Source organism: Tenrec ecaudatus, chromosome 1 (assembly GCF_050624435.1).
Source record: "Tenrec ecaudatus isolate mTenEca1 chromosome 1, mTenEca1.hap1, whole genome shotgun sequence".
NCBI classification, from domain to species: domain Eukaryota; kingdom Metazoa; phylum Chordata; class Mammalia; order Afrosoricida; family Tenrecidae; genus Tenrec; species Tenrec ecaudatus.
In genome coordinates, this window is record NC_134530.1 from 43602139 (window position 1) to 43617560 (window position 15422).

A 15422-nucleotide genomic window follows, 5' to 3' on the forward strand; every position below is an offset into this window, starting at 1 on the left:
TTCATAACTGTCATTTTGCTACTGTGATGAATCGGGCGACCCCTGTGAAAGGGTCATTCGACTCCCCCCAAAGGGGTCTCGACCCACAGGTTGAGAACTGCTGGTCTAGAGGAAGGCATTCTTGGTAGAAAGAACAGTTACTGCCAAGCCCTGAGGCGGCAGCAGGTCTGATGTGTTGGCGAAGCGGCAGGAAGGCTTGCTCAGCAGAGTGAGGGGGCCAGAGAGGGAGAGAGTGCTCACAGTGTCAGGTCATGCAGGGCTGTGAGGGTGGGGTGAAGGTTCCGGTAGGCACGACAGAGAAGTTGGTGGGGCACACCAGTCTCAGAGCAGGGAAGACTAGCCGTGTGTTGCCTTCCGTCAGTGCTGCTTTGGAGAGGCAGGTCTTTGCAGGACCTCAGTGGATTCGGGAATAAGAGCCTCGTGGGCCCTGGGGCCCTGGGGCCCTGGGGCTGGCTCTGATCAGCTCTTCCAACAGGCAGCTTGATAATGATGCTGTCCGTCAAATCTCTATGGATGTCAAGGAGGCTCAGATGAAGGCCATAAGAAAAAGTTCTAATACAATACCAAATGTCAGTGAGGACGAAGGGCGACGGAAAGTCTTGCTCACCTCTAGGCAAAGGAGAAAGTGAGACTAGGCAATGGGGAAAGCCACACGGTCGTTCACCCAGCGGTCCAAGAGCAGGGCTTCCTAGGAGCACCAGGGACACGGACAAGGGTGGGGGTGGTGTTTTTGCCACTGCAGGGAGGTCAAGGCAGCCTAGTTGTCTCTCACCAGGAGAGCAGACAAGTACAAACAAGAGTGTGTTCGCATCGAGGAACCTGTTCCCAGACAGCCAGGTGGACAGAGCTTAAAAACAACGCTAAGTGGGGGAAAGGACGAAACTGAAGGAGCTTCGTCAGCAATGCAACCTTGTCCCTTAAAATACCACCCCATCCAAAGTCCACCCTGTGTTTTACAAGGACACGTGGAGTCCCCAGGGAGCACAAGCAAGTAGCACTGAGTAGGCAGTTCAAACCCAACTAGAGGCACCTTGGAAGCCAGGCCTAGAGATCTGCTTCTGAAAACCCACACACTGGAAACTACCCCTCCCCACCCCACCAAGGTGCATACTCTACTCCGCACACATGGGTGGGGGGTAGGGGTGCCAAGAGTCAGAATCGACAGACAACTAAGTGCATATGGGAAAACGGCTAGCAGACATGTTGGAAGGAGTGTCTGTTTGGGGGGAGAAAGAGGGTGTGGGATCAGGGATGGCAAGGTGACAACAAAGGGGGGGGTGGCTAAGAAATTCCAGCATGTGCCAGACACTCCAGGCACACACACATGTGATACTCAAGCCAACGGCATGAGCCTTCTCCCTATTCTCAATGGATGAGGCAGCCTCAGCACGGAGGAGAGGGACTTGTCCAGAGGCTGGCAGCTCTCAGAAATGGTGAGATTCTAGTTCTGCCAAGTCCTAGTAGTGTGACCCTGGCCTACTCACCTCACCTCACTGGGCCTGTTTCCCTGTGTGGAAAATGGGGCCATGATGCCTTCCTGGGAGTCCTCATGAGAACGACATGAGCACTGTGCATGGTGTCAGCCCATCCTAGGTGCTCCACTGAGGTGTCTGGGCCTTACCTGGGGGCAGGTGGACATGGGAGAGGAAGGAGCTGGGTGTGGGGGGGAAGCCTTTCAACCCCTTTGATGGGCTGGGCTTAGGGATTGCCAGGGTTGCCTGGGACCCACCCTCCCCTCTCCATCTTCCCACCCTTGGCCTCCTGCCTATGCCCTGATCACCTCTTCTCTCCTCCTCTCTGATCCCTTACCAGCAAAGACAAGCATGGCTTCGGGGTCCAGACCCCAGACTCCTGCAACCAGCTGGGCCTGGCGAGTCTCCTGGACACTGAGGTCTCCAACCCCATGGAGTACGAGTTCCGCTTCCAGCTGGAGATCCGTGGACCATGCCTGCTGGCAGGTGAGAGGAAGCTTCCCAGACCAGGGCAGGTGCTGAGAAGACTTGTGGTCCCACTGGGGGGAGGACTTCAAGCTGCCAGGGCAGAGAGAAGAAGGGGCAGACAAGGCAGCCAACTGGCCTGGACAGAGTAAACCCCAAATCAGAGGGAGTTTCAAGACCCCCCCTACTTCTACTACTCCAACAGCAACCCAAAAGGGAGCCCCCAGGGGTCCATTTTTAAGGCCCCCCCACCCAACAGCTTCTGGGAGGAGTTTCCATCAAGGAATGGACTAGGAGCTTCGGTCTCTAACTGCTTCCTGGCTCACCCTGTGTTTGAACTCAGAAGCACGTGGGGAGCTTTCAAATTGCTGATGCTCAGGACCCTCCCCCCCAAAAAAGATTCTGAGGACATGGTCTGGGGTATGGCTCAGAGACTCAGCTCCCTGCCATCTCGTCAATTCTGACTCAGGGTGACTGGGCCAGGGTCAAAGCGTACAGGAGGAGGAAGTACTGACCTCACGGTTAGCGGCCCCGCTTGTAACCACTCCGCCAACCAGGCTCCCTGTCTAGAAAGAGTTACAAGCTCCCCAGGCAGCTTTATGCACAGCCAGGGCCGAGAACCGTTGCCCCTAAGGTTCTCCTGCACAGCCCACCCAAGGTTTCACCAGGGCACTGGCTCTGTGGGTTCTCGTTAGAGAGCCTTGCACCAGAGCAGCGTGATAGCCCAGCGCAAGGCCACCGAAGATGCATGCACACCCACGGGAGTGTTCAAGGCCTTTGATTTGCTTGGCAGCCACCAGGTACTTCATGCACCCTGTTGAGCCCCTACTGGGTCCTCAGGAGGAGCCCCGGTGGCACCGCAGGTTAAGCGCTGGGTTGAACCCCAGCCACTTTGTGGGAGAAGCATGTGTAAATCTACAGCCTGGAAAGTCGCACGCTGCAGTTCCACTCTGCCCTCCAGGTCCGACACTCCACCGGGCTGCAGTGGGTTTAGTTGGAGTATCTGAGTCCAGATGGGGAAACTGAGGCCCAACGAGAAGAAGAAATCGATGGATGGTCAGGAGCCACTTAGGAAGTCCTGATGGAGCTGAAGTGCCACCCGCCTCTGACCTGGTTCTCAGGGTCCCCCACCAAGCCCCCCATCCACCATCTCTCCTTGATTTTCTGTGCCACTCAGGAGTCGAGAGTCCCACTCATGAGATCCGCGCCGACGCCGCCCCGTCTGCCCATTCAGCCAAGAGCATCATCATCACCTTGGCCAACAAGCACACCTTCGACCGGCCCGTGGAGATCCTCATCCACCCAAGCGGTAGGGTGTACCAAGGGTTTATCCCTTCTCTCCTCCCCCAGAGACGGGCAGTGAGTCCCTCCCAGCTGCGGGGTCATCCTCTGACCACAGACTGTGTTAAACATCCCAGGTTGTCAGTACCTCTTTCCGTTGGAACTCCTACCACCTGGGAAGGCCCCTACATCCCTTCACTCCACCACAACGCTGAGAGAGTGTCTCCTCTCCTCTACAGAGCCCCACCTGCCACATGTCCTGATGGAGAAGGGGGACATGTCCCTGGGAGAGTTTGATCAACACTTGAAAGGGAGAGCCGATTTCATTCGCGGAACCAAGAAGGACCACAGTGCAGAGAGAAAGGTGAGAGTGACCAGAGCAGGGCGGCACCGGGGAGGGACCTCATCTTCGCTGAGCCTGGAGGAGACTGAGACTGGGGAGGGGACTTGCCTGTGTCACCCAGCAACTAGGGGCAGATGCTGGATGAGCAGTGTCTGTCGTCCAGAGCCCTGTGGGGAGGGCACGTGGAGAAAGGGCTTGGGTTCCTGGTGGAGCAGCCCGTGGACTCTGTCCTCCAGCCTCTGGTCCTGCTGACGTTAGGTGCTATCAAGTGGGCCCTTATCATGGTCTCCCTTGTACAACAGAACAAAACACTGACGGTTCTGTGCCAGCACAGAGATTGATCAGGAATAAGATGGTTGTGGGCCTCAGGGTTTTCACTGGCTGATTCAAAGATCACCAGTCCTTTCTTCCTCGTCTGAAAGCTGTTCAGCACCATAGCAACACACAAACTGCCAGTGACTACACTTGAGGTCAATGGCTGGGATTTGAACCTGGGTCTCCTGCATCGAAGGCAAGAATTCTACCACAGAGCTACTGATGCCTCCATCCTAAGTGCCACGCCAAGCAAAATTCAAGGCTAGTGGCAGAAGCAACCTGGGTCTTCTCCAGTCTACTCCAGCCTCAAGGACACCAAAGCTGGATGCCTTCCCAGCTTCATCTTCCCCTCCTGGCCCTCCTTGTCCCCACCTTCTAAGCGAGATCTTTGCTCTCCCACCCTCTGTGAGCCTTGCTCATCAGTACGTAAAGAATAGAGGCAGAGCAGGAATGGCTGAGAAATGTCCTTTCCCTCCACACATCCTCCCCATCCCATGGTGCTGAGGAATCAGAAGGCCGGCGGCGGGGGGGGGGGGGGGGTTGGCAGAGGGTTAGTGGGGGGATAGAAATCTGAGGCAACAGCCACAAGGTGCACTTAAGAGCCCCTCCCCACACATATCCCTACACACTGCCAGATCCCGAGTGCCAGGATGGGTTTATGAATGATAACACTCTTTGTTACATTGGCCCCATTTTTAGATGAGAACATTGAGGTGGTGATAATGTAGACATAACTCATGAGCTGGGGAAGCAGGCGGGGCTATGGGGGAGTAGTTGTCCTGTGGGTTGAGTTTGGTGACAATGAGAAGGAATTAGAATAGGCCATGTGGTAGCAGTTCAGCTGGGTTTGTGTCCTCTCTCACTCCCTGCTGGCCCAGCTGGTCATAGGGGGAGGGGGATGGTGAGGTGGGAAGGGAATCGGCAGGTGACAAGTGCTCCTGACACCTCCCACTGGAAGCACATTCCCTTCCTGAGCTGACCCATCACCCAGAGGAGTCAGCTGGGAGAAGAGGCTGGAGCCAGGTTCTCAGAGTGGGGTGTGGCCGTGCCAGGGGCACCCCTAAGCCTGGAGAAGCGCAGTCTGTGGACCAGGGAGCAGGGATGGAATCCTGGGCCTCCCAGGCCTGGGGTGGGCTGCCCTGCCTGCTCAGCCTGAAATCAATTAGCTCTGGAACTGCTGAGGCAAATGAGAATTAATTTGCCACCTTGGGTTGCTTATGCAAATGCGCGTATTCTTGTGCGCCCATGCGCTGCTGAGATGTTAGCATGGAGCAGCAGCTGTGGTGAGGAAGTGATGAGTTTATTGTCATTGGAGCCAGGACCTGGCACTCGTTGCCCCTTCCATGCAGACACCAGGCTCCCTGAGGTGGCTCTTCTCCCTAGCACATGGGCTGCAGCCCCAGGTTTTCTTCAAGAGTTAGGGCTGGGAAGTGGGAGGCAGGTCCAGTGGATTGTGGCAAAGGAAGTACATGTGGGAAGGAGACAGGGGTCGGTTAGTGAACAGCCAGAGGACAGACAACCATTGGGAGGATGGGTGGGGACAGCTGTCAAAGACCATGACTCAGCAAAGCTGGGGCCAATGGCCCAGGGACACACTGTACAAAAGACAGAGATGCGATGACAGAGAGAGGCAGCAAGACTGAGCTAAAACTCACACACAGTGCCAGTGGCCAGCTCATCCCCTCATTGACTCATTCAACAAACACCAAGGGTCCAGTGGTTGTCAGGTCCCCTGCTCGGCATCAATGTTGCAGCAAGGGTACCTTCATGCCCTCTTGGCACCTACCATCCCCAATGGGAAGCTGGACACAAAGTTACCAGACGAGCAAGATCAGTGCAGGAGGTGAGGGGCACAAACAAGCATGGTGGGGAGATGGGGTGATGAGCGACAGGGCCGGGCTGCCCTTGAGCCAGGTGTTTAGAGAAAGACTGTCTGAGAAGATCTGGCAGAGGTAAGAGCTGTGGGTTTCGAGCACAGGATGTGCAAAGACATGAAGCTGAGTTGGAAGAGCTGGACATGAAGCAACCTATTGGAGAGAGCATCCTGTGTGCCGGTGGAGGCATTTGGAGCAGGTGGGCAGAGGGAGGTGGACAGGTAGGCAGAGTCCAGGACACAGAGGGCTCCGTGAGCCTTGATGTACAACATGAGCAGTCTCAAGACCAGGGCTGCTCTAGCCACACGGGAGGAGAGTGGAAGGCAGGCCCAGGAAGAGGCTACTGCAAAGCTCTAGGCAAGAGAGGATGTGGTCCTCCATGGGTGGTGACAGTGACCACGGGATATGTTTGGAGTAAAATTGACCATCCCTTGCCAACAGATGAGAGGAGACTTGGAGTCAGAATCAAGCGCAACTCCCAGGTTTGGAGTTTGAACAGTTGGGTGGCTGGTGATGTCATCTACTGAGATGAGGAAGAGACCCAAATAGAAACAGAGAAAGTCGAAAAACCACGAATGTGCACCCAGAGACCCGGTGAGAAGGGCACGGTGTCTGCTTCAGCGTGCACTGAATCCTTCCCTGTCCCGGCCTCTCTGAAAACCCAAATTCAACACAAACCAACCCGTGGCCATCAAGCCTATTGGGACGCATAGTGAGAGGACAGTGTAGACTCGCCCTGCTAGGGACGGTGAGGCTGTAAATCGCTGCAGGAGCAAAGCCACTGAAAAGCCATCGGCACTCAGACGATCAGCCCTCGCTGTAAGAGGGGCTTCGTCGCTGGGCCACCACGGTTCCTCAGCCCAACGTTAAGTCCTGCAAATGCAGGATACTAGGCGTGCCCTGCCTCCCAGGCTCACCAAGGAGAGGGAACGCAGAAACACCGACACAAGGCTGCCAGGCAGCCTGGGAAGCACTGGAGCCCCTGGGGTGAGTAGCAATCGGGGCAACAGGAGCCACGGCAGCTATTGTTTTGAGAAAGCGAATTCCCTGCTGGCATTCTCTGCTGGCGGTGGGTTTCAGAAACACTGCTCTAGGAGCTCTGTCCTGTGGCCCTGCTTTCACCGATGAGGAAACCGAGTCTGCCTGGAAGACCAGGGCAGGCTTTCCAACGAGGCCAAAGCTGAGGGATGAGTAGGATGGATCAGTGAGAGAGCACCTGTACACCGGGAAACAAAATTCACAGCAGGGCTGCACCAGAGGGGGAAAGGGGGGCGTCCCAGGTAGTGCAGTGCAGATCTTGAACACCGCAGCTGCTAACTGAAGGTTGGAGGTGCAAACCTACCCGGAGGAGCCCCGGGAGAAAATCCTAGTGATTTGTTTCCAAGAAGTCAGCCCTGGAGCAGTATGGCCCTGACACACGCGGGGGTGCCAGGGGAATCCACCTGATGGCTCCTCAGTGGAGGGGCCCTTGGTGGGGTGTGCCAGGGGCTCCCTCAGAGGCACTCGCTCAGTTCCTCCTGGGAAGCGCATGGAAACCGGCCCAGAGAAGGGACTGGCCAGGATCACAGAGCTGGAGGGTGGCAGAGGTAGGATTTGAAGCCCAGCCTCTGCAGCTCCAGCTGGCCGCTGAACTCCCTGCCCGTCCAGCAAACACCGGCATCGGGTCCAGTCCACGGGAAGTCTCCCGTGCAGCGTACAAGTGGATCTTGCTCAGACTCACTGTGTCATGGGGGTGGGGGCGGGGTGTGGCCCAGAAGCCCTCAGCTGTCCAAGTGAGAGGGTGACCCTATCTCCTCCAGACAGAAATCATCCGGAAGCGCCTCCACAAGGACATTCCCCACCATTCCGTCATCATGCTCAACTTCTGCCCCGACCTCCAGTCAGTCCAGCCCAGCCTGAGACAGACCCACGGCGAGTTCATCTTCCTCATCGACAGGAGCGGCAGCATGAGTGGGCCCAACATCCTCTGCGTCAAGGTACCTGCTCGGGGCTCCTTTCTGTTGCCATGAATGGCCAGGGAGTCCCTGCCCACTCATGGCCACCTTAGGTGTGACGTCGTCATCCCGCATCATCCGCACCCTCTCCAGCAGGTCCAAGGCCATCTCTGGGACTGTGGCATCTATCCAGGCTGTAGAAGGGGATGCTTTAGACAGCAGAGACTGACTGGCTCCCCGTTCTGAAGGGCACTGGTCCAAACACAGGGTGTCGACAGGGCCAGGTTCTCGCTTGGGCTCTGGAAGAAGATCCTTTCTTGTCTCTTCCGGCTTCCGGTGGCCCCAGGCGCTCCTTGGCCCGCAGACGAAGCAGAACTGTGCTGTGCACTGTGTGCTTTCTGTCTCTGTCTCCTCTCCACCTCTTTAAAGACATCATTTGATTCGATTACAGCCCGCCCTGTTCCACTCTGAGCTCCTGTCAACTGAACAATACTGCCCAGGGCCCGTTTCCAAACAAGTTACTTTCTCAGGTATCAAGGATGAGAAATGTAACATACTGTGGGGAGACACAGTTCAATCCATAACAGGTCCCCCAGACCCAGGGCCCCAGGGGAAATTGGCTGTGCTCCCCCAGCCTGGCTTCCTCACGCTTTCTGTTCCAGGGAGCCTCTTACGATGCCTGAACGACTTGCCTTGATGACGATCCATGGGTAAAGTGGAATGGTGAACAATTCTGCTATCAGTCCAAACAGATGCCTCCACTCAGCTCTCTCCCCAAATAAATCCCCAAAGAGAGGTGTGCATGGAGGTAGAGCAGTTGTCCCTTTACAAGGAATGAAGTAGCCTGTGGCTGCCTGACAGTCTACAAACTTGGCTTGCGTGCCTAAAATACCACACTGGGGGGAAGAGAGAGAGAGATGAGGAGGGAGACTACGGTTGCTGAGGACCTGCTGTGTGTCAGATACTGTGGGAGGCATGGAACCACACAACTTGGTCTTTTGTGTGGACAAAAGTCCTGTGAGGTTGGTCCTATTAATGTCATTTTCCAAATGGGAAGAGTGAACCTGAGAGTTTCGGTAACCTACTGAAGGTTCACAGCATGGTCTCAGATTACATATGCATCTGATTGTTCCCACCACCATACAGTAGATATTAATTTGCATCAAGGAATATGTAATCTAGTAGGAGAGATTAGGGTTAGCTTCTTGTGGATGAATGTGAAGTCAAGGTCTGAGTTCACCAAGAATGACACAACTTACTGACAGGCATTGGATGGAACATTCTGTTACATAGAAACTGAGCAAGGTCAGGTTGAATCGTGGGTGTCAGCCCCCCATGGCCAGCTGGCCACTCCCCATAGCAGCTGGTGCAGGAATGGTGGTTTGTGGGCACCCTCTTGTGCTGTAGGAGGAGGAACCGGAAGAGGAGCCTCATTCCCTCCCCCACTGGGAACAGAGACAGCAATGGATTTGGCCAGGTGCTATATCGCACACACACTTAGCTAAGCATTTCCTGTGAATCTTGGCGTGTGTGCAGGGTAACGGGGAGGGATGTGCTGACAACTCACCAGCTGCTATGGGGCGTGTTTGGGGTCAAGGTGCCTCAAGAAGTAAAGGGGGATCAGTTCACACACTCACCCATCCAGGAAGCCAAGTTGTCACATCTGGCCCCAAACACAAAGTTCACTTGTGGGTCACAGAAAAAGGAGGCAGGCTGGGCTCAAGCGTCCTCCTCATGCAAAGCACTAGACTTGACCATCTGCAAAGACAAAGAGCATGCAGTTCAATCCAACTCAGAGCAGCCTCCAGGACAGGGGAGAACTGGCCGGCGGAGTTTCAGAGGCTCTAAGTCTCTACGGAAGCACATTGCTTCATATTTCTCCTGCAGAGTCAGGGGTTTGAACCACTGGCCCTTGTGTTAGCAGCCCAAAGTTTAACCCATTCACCACCAGGGCTCCTTCTGAAAAGACATAAGGATTAAGCACAGTCCCTGCCGTCAAGGCGTTTGCAGTTGAGTGAGAAATGCATGCCTGCTACTCAATCAGAATGCCTCTGGGCTAAGAGGAAGTGTGCAGGAGTGCAGAAGTCTCTCTCTCTCTCTCTCTCTCACACACACACACACACACACACACACACACGAGCATTCCATCATCCTCAGGAGATTATTTGCTTTGCTTTGGCATGATCTAATTCTCCTTTGTATGCTTAGTTGTGTAAATGTCTGGCTCCGCCTCTTCATCTTTCTGGTCTCTCTCTCCCTGTGGGGCCCACCTCTGTGTTTACGCATCTGAGACTCTCGGTTGCTGTTTATTAAATTAAGTCAAGGATCATAATTTAGGAGAACAAGGGATGTTGTCACCTAAATTTTCATCCATCCTTCTACGTGTCTCTGAAGCAACTTCTTTCCTGGACAACAGGAATCAGGAGAGAAGAGGTTAGATGACCTTGGGATGCCAAGTATCCCCTCAGGCTTTTTATGGCTGAGTTTTACTTTGAAGTATACAAAAGATTTCATCGCTTCTTGGCCTTTTGGCCAAGAGCAAGTGTAGTATGCAGAAGATTCCTTATGCCACTTGACACTGGGATGTAGGACTCCCAGGTACCATTTTCCCACCTCTGGCCCCAGTCAAAGGAAGGCTTGCCCTTGGGGAGCTGTCCACAGTTCTGGAGTGCTGAACCACTCCTCAAACCTGTATCTCATTCCATTGACATCCTACCCACACTCACTGCCAAGAGTCAATACTGACCCTTTGTGTGTTTCTGAGACTGTACTGATTACAGGAGTAGAAAGCCCAGTCTTTCTCCCATGATTCCCTGGTGGCTTCAAACTGCCAACCATTCAAACTGAGGAACCTCTCCACCACCAAGGCTTAGAAGCTGCAGAGTTTCCAAAGTTGTCAGTCTTTATGGAAGTAGAATGCCACATCTTTTACCTGCAGAGTAGCTGGTGGGTTCAAACTGCCAGCCTATGGGTTGGCAGCTGAGTGGTTGACCACTGTGTATGTCACCAGGGATCATTTAGCCCTATATATCCACAGCCTTACCAACTCAGGATGGGCCGTAGATCCCAGACACCCCTGGTGACCAGTTGCCATTGAGTTGACTGCATCCAAGGACCTGATGTGTGACGGAATGGGAGGTTTCTGTCGTGGCACCATCTTCGTTGATGTATTTGGGTCCATTTTTGTGGCTGTTGCATCAGTCCGTCTCCCTCAGGAAGTTTCTCTCATTGTCTCTGATCCTCTATTTTACCAAACATTGTGCCCTTTCCTGGCGATTGGTCTTTTCCAATGACATGTCCAAAGTCAGCAAGCCCCAATTTCACCATTCTTGCTTCCAACGAACATTCAGCTAATAGTTCTCCTAAGACTGCTGCATCCGTTTGCCTAGCGGTCCAAAGTCTATTTAACATTCTTCGCCAACACCACAGTTTGAATGCATCAGTTCTTCTTCGGTCTTCCTTTCTCATTAGGCAGCTTCCGCATGCATGTGAGATGATTGGAAAGATTGGGGCCCGGGTCAGACATGCCTTAGCCATCAAAGTGACATCTTAGCTTTTCCAAACGTTAAAGGTGGTTTTGCAACATATTCTTTCAATGCAATTACCCCAATATGGAAAGTGAGTCCCCAAGGGTCTAATGCCTTTCCCAGTCGCACGGGGCTGCTGTGGGAGGCAGAGTTCACTTGATTTGATGTTCTGTTTTGTTCTTTCGTTGCTGACTGGGGAGCATGCATGAGCTTCCATTCAAACCCTCTCCTCTCTGGTTATGCCATCCCTGCTGCTGGCATAGTGGAAAGACCAGATGGGAAATAAGCGGCTGGGGTTTTAGGACCGCCTCTGCTACCAATTGGCTGTGTGACCTTAGACTGGTTTGATTCTCAACTCTGGGCCTCCTTTGTCCCTTCTGTGACATGGGAAGAAAGCATCATATAGGGAGGTCGATGCTCGACTCCCCTGTCATAAGACCAGGTAACCATCAATAATGGATCCTAACCTTTTTTGTTTTTTTCCTTCATCAGCCTGGACTCATTATCTGTTATCTTTCTCATCTCGGTGTTTCCGGAAGCTACCTCCAGCTGAATGGAGTTACTTTATGAGTGAAAATTCATTTCCGGAACTGAAGATCTTTCCAACCCTAAGCCCTCCGTTCCAGAATTCTACAACGGCAATGTTCTCTGGGCTCCCGAGCAGTGTCCTTTCTCCTTGGACTCTTTCAGTTCTGCCCTCCTAGCTCAAGGTCACCCCAGGACAAAGGGCTTTGCACTGGCTCAGTCCGTGCTGCCCACCAGGCCCCTTTTAGAGAGTAGCGCAGACGTGATCAGGCCACACACCCTTTGCCCATTGACGAGGGCCATTGGAGATGGCCCGCCGGGTCCAAGTTTTAGGGGAAACTGGGCTTACGGAAGTGAGGCTAACGGGGAACTCAAACAACCCATGCCAAAGGGCAAAGCTCGGGCCATTTAATTTCTTACAGCTGGTCTCGTTCTTCAGTTGCCACTTCCTGCCAAAAACATGGCTTAAAAAAATCCTAATAGGTGTGAGCAGAGACCATCTGTGTGGTTCCGCAGAGCCTCCTGCAAGTAGGAATATGCATCAGAGGCGGGGGGCCAGGGGGCAGCTATTGACTTTGGTATAAAAGCAACATGTACTGACATAAACAGTAACCAAGCGAACAGGTAAATGTTGGCAGTGGGGGGCAGGGGAGGGTCTTCAGGGGTGTGGAGCCTGAGGACACAGGGTGTGAGAGTTACCAGACCCCGCTCCTTACAGTAGCTCTTTCCTTCTGGACTCTGGGGTACAGCAGTTGTTTCCCTAGAGTCATGCTGAGATCCCTGGGGTGCCAAGAACAGGGGTGGGGACCCTCATTCCAGGGACGGGCGGGGCATGAATCAAGATTTCAGAGCTTGGTTTTAGAAGCCTTCGACCTAGTCTTAGGTTGTGTGATCCAGCGACATTCCTTAATCCTGCTGGGTCCCCGTTTTCATATCTGCGGAATGGGGGTGATAATATTGGGAGAATGGCATGCACACGCGTGGCCTTATGTGATCTTCACAGTCCCCCTTCCAGACAGACGCAGTGTGACCCTGTTTTATAGACGAGGACTTCAGGCACAGCCGTCACCGGGCTGGTAATAATAGCCATTGGCTGAGGGACGACTATGTGACAGACCGAGGGGCAAAGGGGTGACAAAACTAGCTCAAGGTCAAGTGAGACGCGGTAACAGTAGGCTTTGAGCTCAGCTAGGTTTAAACTGCGAATCACATTTTCTCAAGCACTATTCCATAATATGAGGAGCTTCAAAATGTGTGGGAAAATAGAATTTAAAGATAACAGAGTTTTTCCACAAACTTTTTGAAGTTCCCTCAGACTGGGATAGAGGCAAAATAAGATTATAAATACAAAGGTTTTGCCCCGGTATCTGAAGCACAGCAATGGCTTACTGTTTATCATTGCATGACATCAACACCACCATCACCATTGTCACCATGTGTGCCCCCCCATCTCCACTGTCCTTCTTTATCACCCCCTCCTTGCCCACTAAACCTTGGCTGTGGTGCCCTGAGGGTACATAGTTAAATGGCTGATTCTTTAACTTTCACAAACTTTAGAGAAAAAAAATGACCTGTTCCTGAGACTTGACTCCACAATTTATCATCTGAGCACTTACCAGCAGCTCACCCCACTTCTCTGTGCCTCCATCTTCTCCTCTGTGAAGTGGGGACAGCACTGGGCCTGCCTCAAAGGGTTGCTTTGAAGGTGGTCTCAGGTGAATGTCTGGGAAGCCCAGCCCACGTATGCAACAAATGCCAGCTGAAGAGACTGTCCCTAGGGGCTGTCCCTGGATTATGATTGGTTCTGTCCGATGCAAAGGACCTGGAGGAGCGTCAGGAGCCAGTGCTACCATGTGACCTGGCCAGACCACGCTTCCCCCTTAGATGTCGATGGTGCTTTGGCAAATGAGAGCAGGTGCTCCGCAGTCCCGCCTCCCTCAAGGTCAGCGAGAGGTGAGATGGAACTGGAAGCCATCACAGCACGGCTTTGAGAAGTCAGGTGTGCTGCTGCACAGCCGGGAAGCTCGGTGGTGCTGGCTCTGGGCCAGCCCTTGATCAGCATCAGCACGTCTTCATCCCGGGGAGAAAGAGATGCTGGATGCAGACAGAGGGGCAAGGACCTGTCCACAGGCTATTTCTGTTCCTCGATGAGAATGCTGGTGTGTGGTGACAAGGTTGTCTGTGACCCTTTTCCACTGAATTCCCCAAATCCCTTTCTCTCCTTCCAGAATGCCATGCTGGTGGCTCTCAAGAGCCTCTTGCCCACCTGCCTCTTCAATGTCATTGGTTTTGGGTCCACATTTAAAACCCTGTTCCCTTCCAGTCAGACCTACAATGAGGTAAGAAAGGGCAAGGAGGTGAGGAGGGCAGAGACCAGGAAGGGGTGGGTGGTGGGGATCAGGAGAAAGAAGGGAGAAGGGAAGAAGACGTCACCCTAGGGCCTGCCTCAGAAGCGCGTCATCCAAACCCAACTCCAACTCTGTACAAAGACAGGGGGGGCGAAGAGGTACTCTGTTTGGGTCATTTTCAGACATGTCTGTTTTCTGATTCCCCCCTCCACACACACACACATACAAGCACACATTTTTTCAAATAACAGAATTCATTGGACAAAGTATGTGAGTGCACAGAGAAGGCACTGGAAGGGGGGCAGTGGGGGACATAGGCTAGACTTGCCACTCACCAAAGCCTCTGCTAAGAAGATGTGTGCCTAGTCGAGTGGGTCAATGGGAGGGGAGGGAAGGTGGATAAGTGGGTGGAAGTTGGCAAAGAATTCAACTGAGAAACCTCAAACTACAAGGGGAAGCCAGGAGGCTACGGCCCCAGCAGATGTCCAAAATTGGAGCATCCAACCTAGGTCTAAGAGCAGATAGGACAGAGGGAGGGAAGGAGGGGAAAAGGGAGGGAGGGAGGGAGGGAGAGGAGGAGGGAAGGGAAAATAACTTTATGGGTTTTCAAAACGCAAAAATATTGTATATTGGTTGTCCCTAAACTTTTTAATTCAGATAATCAAAAAGAAAAATCTCCCATGGTTACATCCGCGAAGGAAATTAAAACACACACACACACACACATACAAAAGGCTGTCAATAGCTGGCTAGAAATACCTGGAGCCCTATTTCTACATACTGACTAGCATTTCTGATGGAAGAAGGATTATACCTCACATATTCTCTGCACCCAACTTTCGTAACGCAGTCAACAATGCTCCAACTCCCTGCCAGCAAGCCGGTTCCGACTCACAGAGACCCTATGGAGCATGGTAGTACTGCCTCCGTGGGTTTCCGAGAGTGTAACTCTTTGTGAGAGTAGAAAGACTTGTCTTTCTCCCATGGAGTGGCCGGTGGTTTTGAACTGCTGACCAGATGGTTAGTAGCATCACTCTGAACCCCACACCATCAGAGCTCCATTCCTAACACAATGGTCCATCATATTCCCATACCAATAAGTACTCATCAGAAACCAATTGTTAAGATTTTTAACAATGTTTTGTAATGTAAGTTATTTGTGCTAGGTTTTTGTTTTGTTCTGTAATAATAGGTAGTGGTTTATTCAGTCCCCGCTGTTGGGCTGTTAGGAGTCCTGGTAGCATCGCAAATTCAGTGGTTCAAACCCTCCAGGAGGCTGTCTGCTCCTGTAGAGATTGACAGAGCCCCAGAAACTCCACGAGTTTCCATGACGTAATC

At 53.0% G+C, this 15422-nt stretch overlaps 1 protein-coding gene across 1 annotated transcript in view; it reads left to right on the forward strand.

The window, feature by feature from the left end:
- The window catches only part of VWA5B1 (von Willebrand factor A domain containing 5B1), a 47404-nt gene that overhangs the window by 8131 nt on the left and 23851 nt on the right, over nt 1-15422 (forward strand). The window contains exons 4-8 of the mRNA XM_075562593.1: nt 1813-1958; nt 3115-3246; nt 3458-3582; nt 7550-7726; nt 13965-14075. Of these exons, the coding sequence (XP_075418708.1) occupies nt 1813-1958; nt 3115-3246; nt 3458-3582; nt 7550-7726; nt 13965-14075 (691 nt within the window). The remainder of the gene's footprint in view (nt 1-1812; nt 1959-3114; nt 3247-3457; nt 3583-7549; nt 7727-13964; nt 14076-15422) is intronic.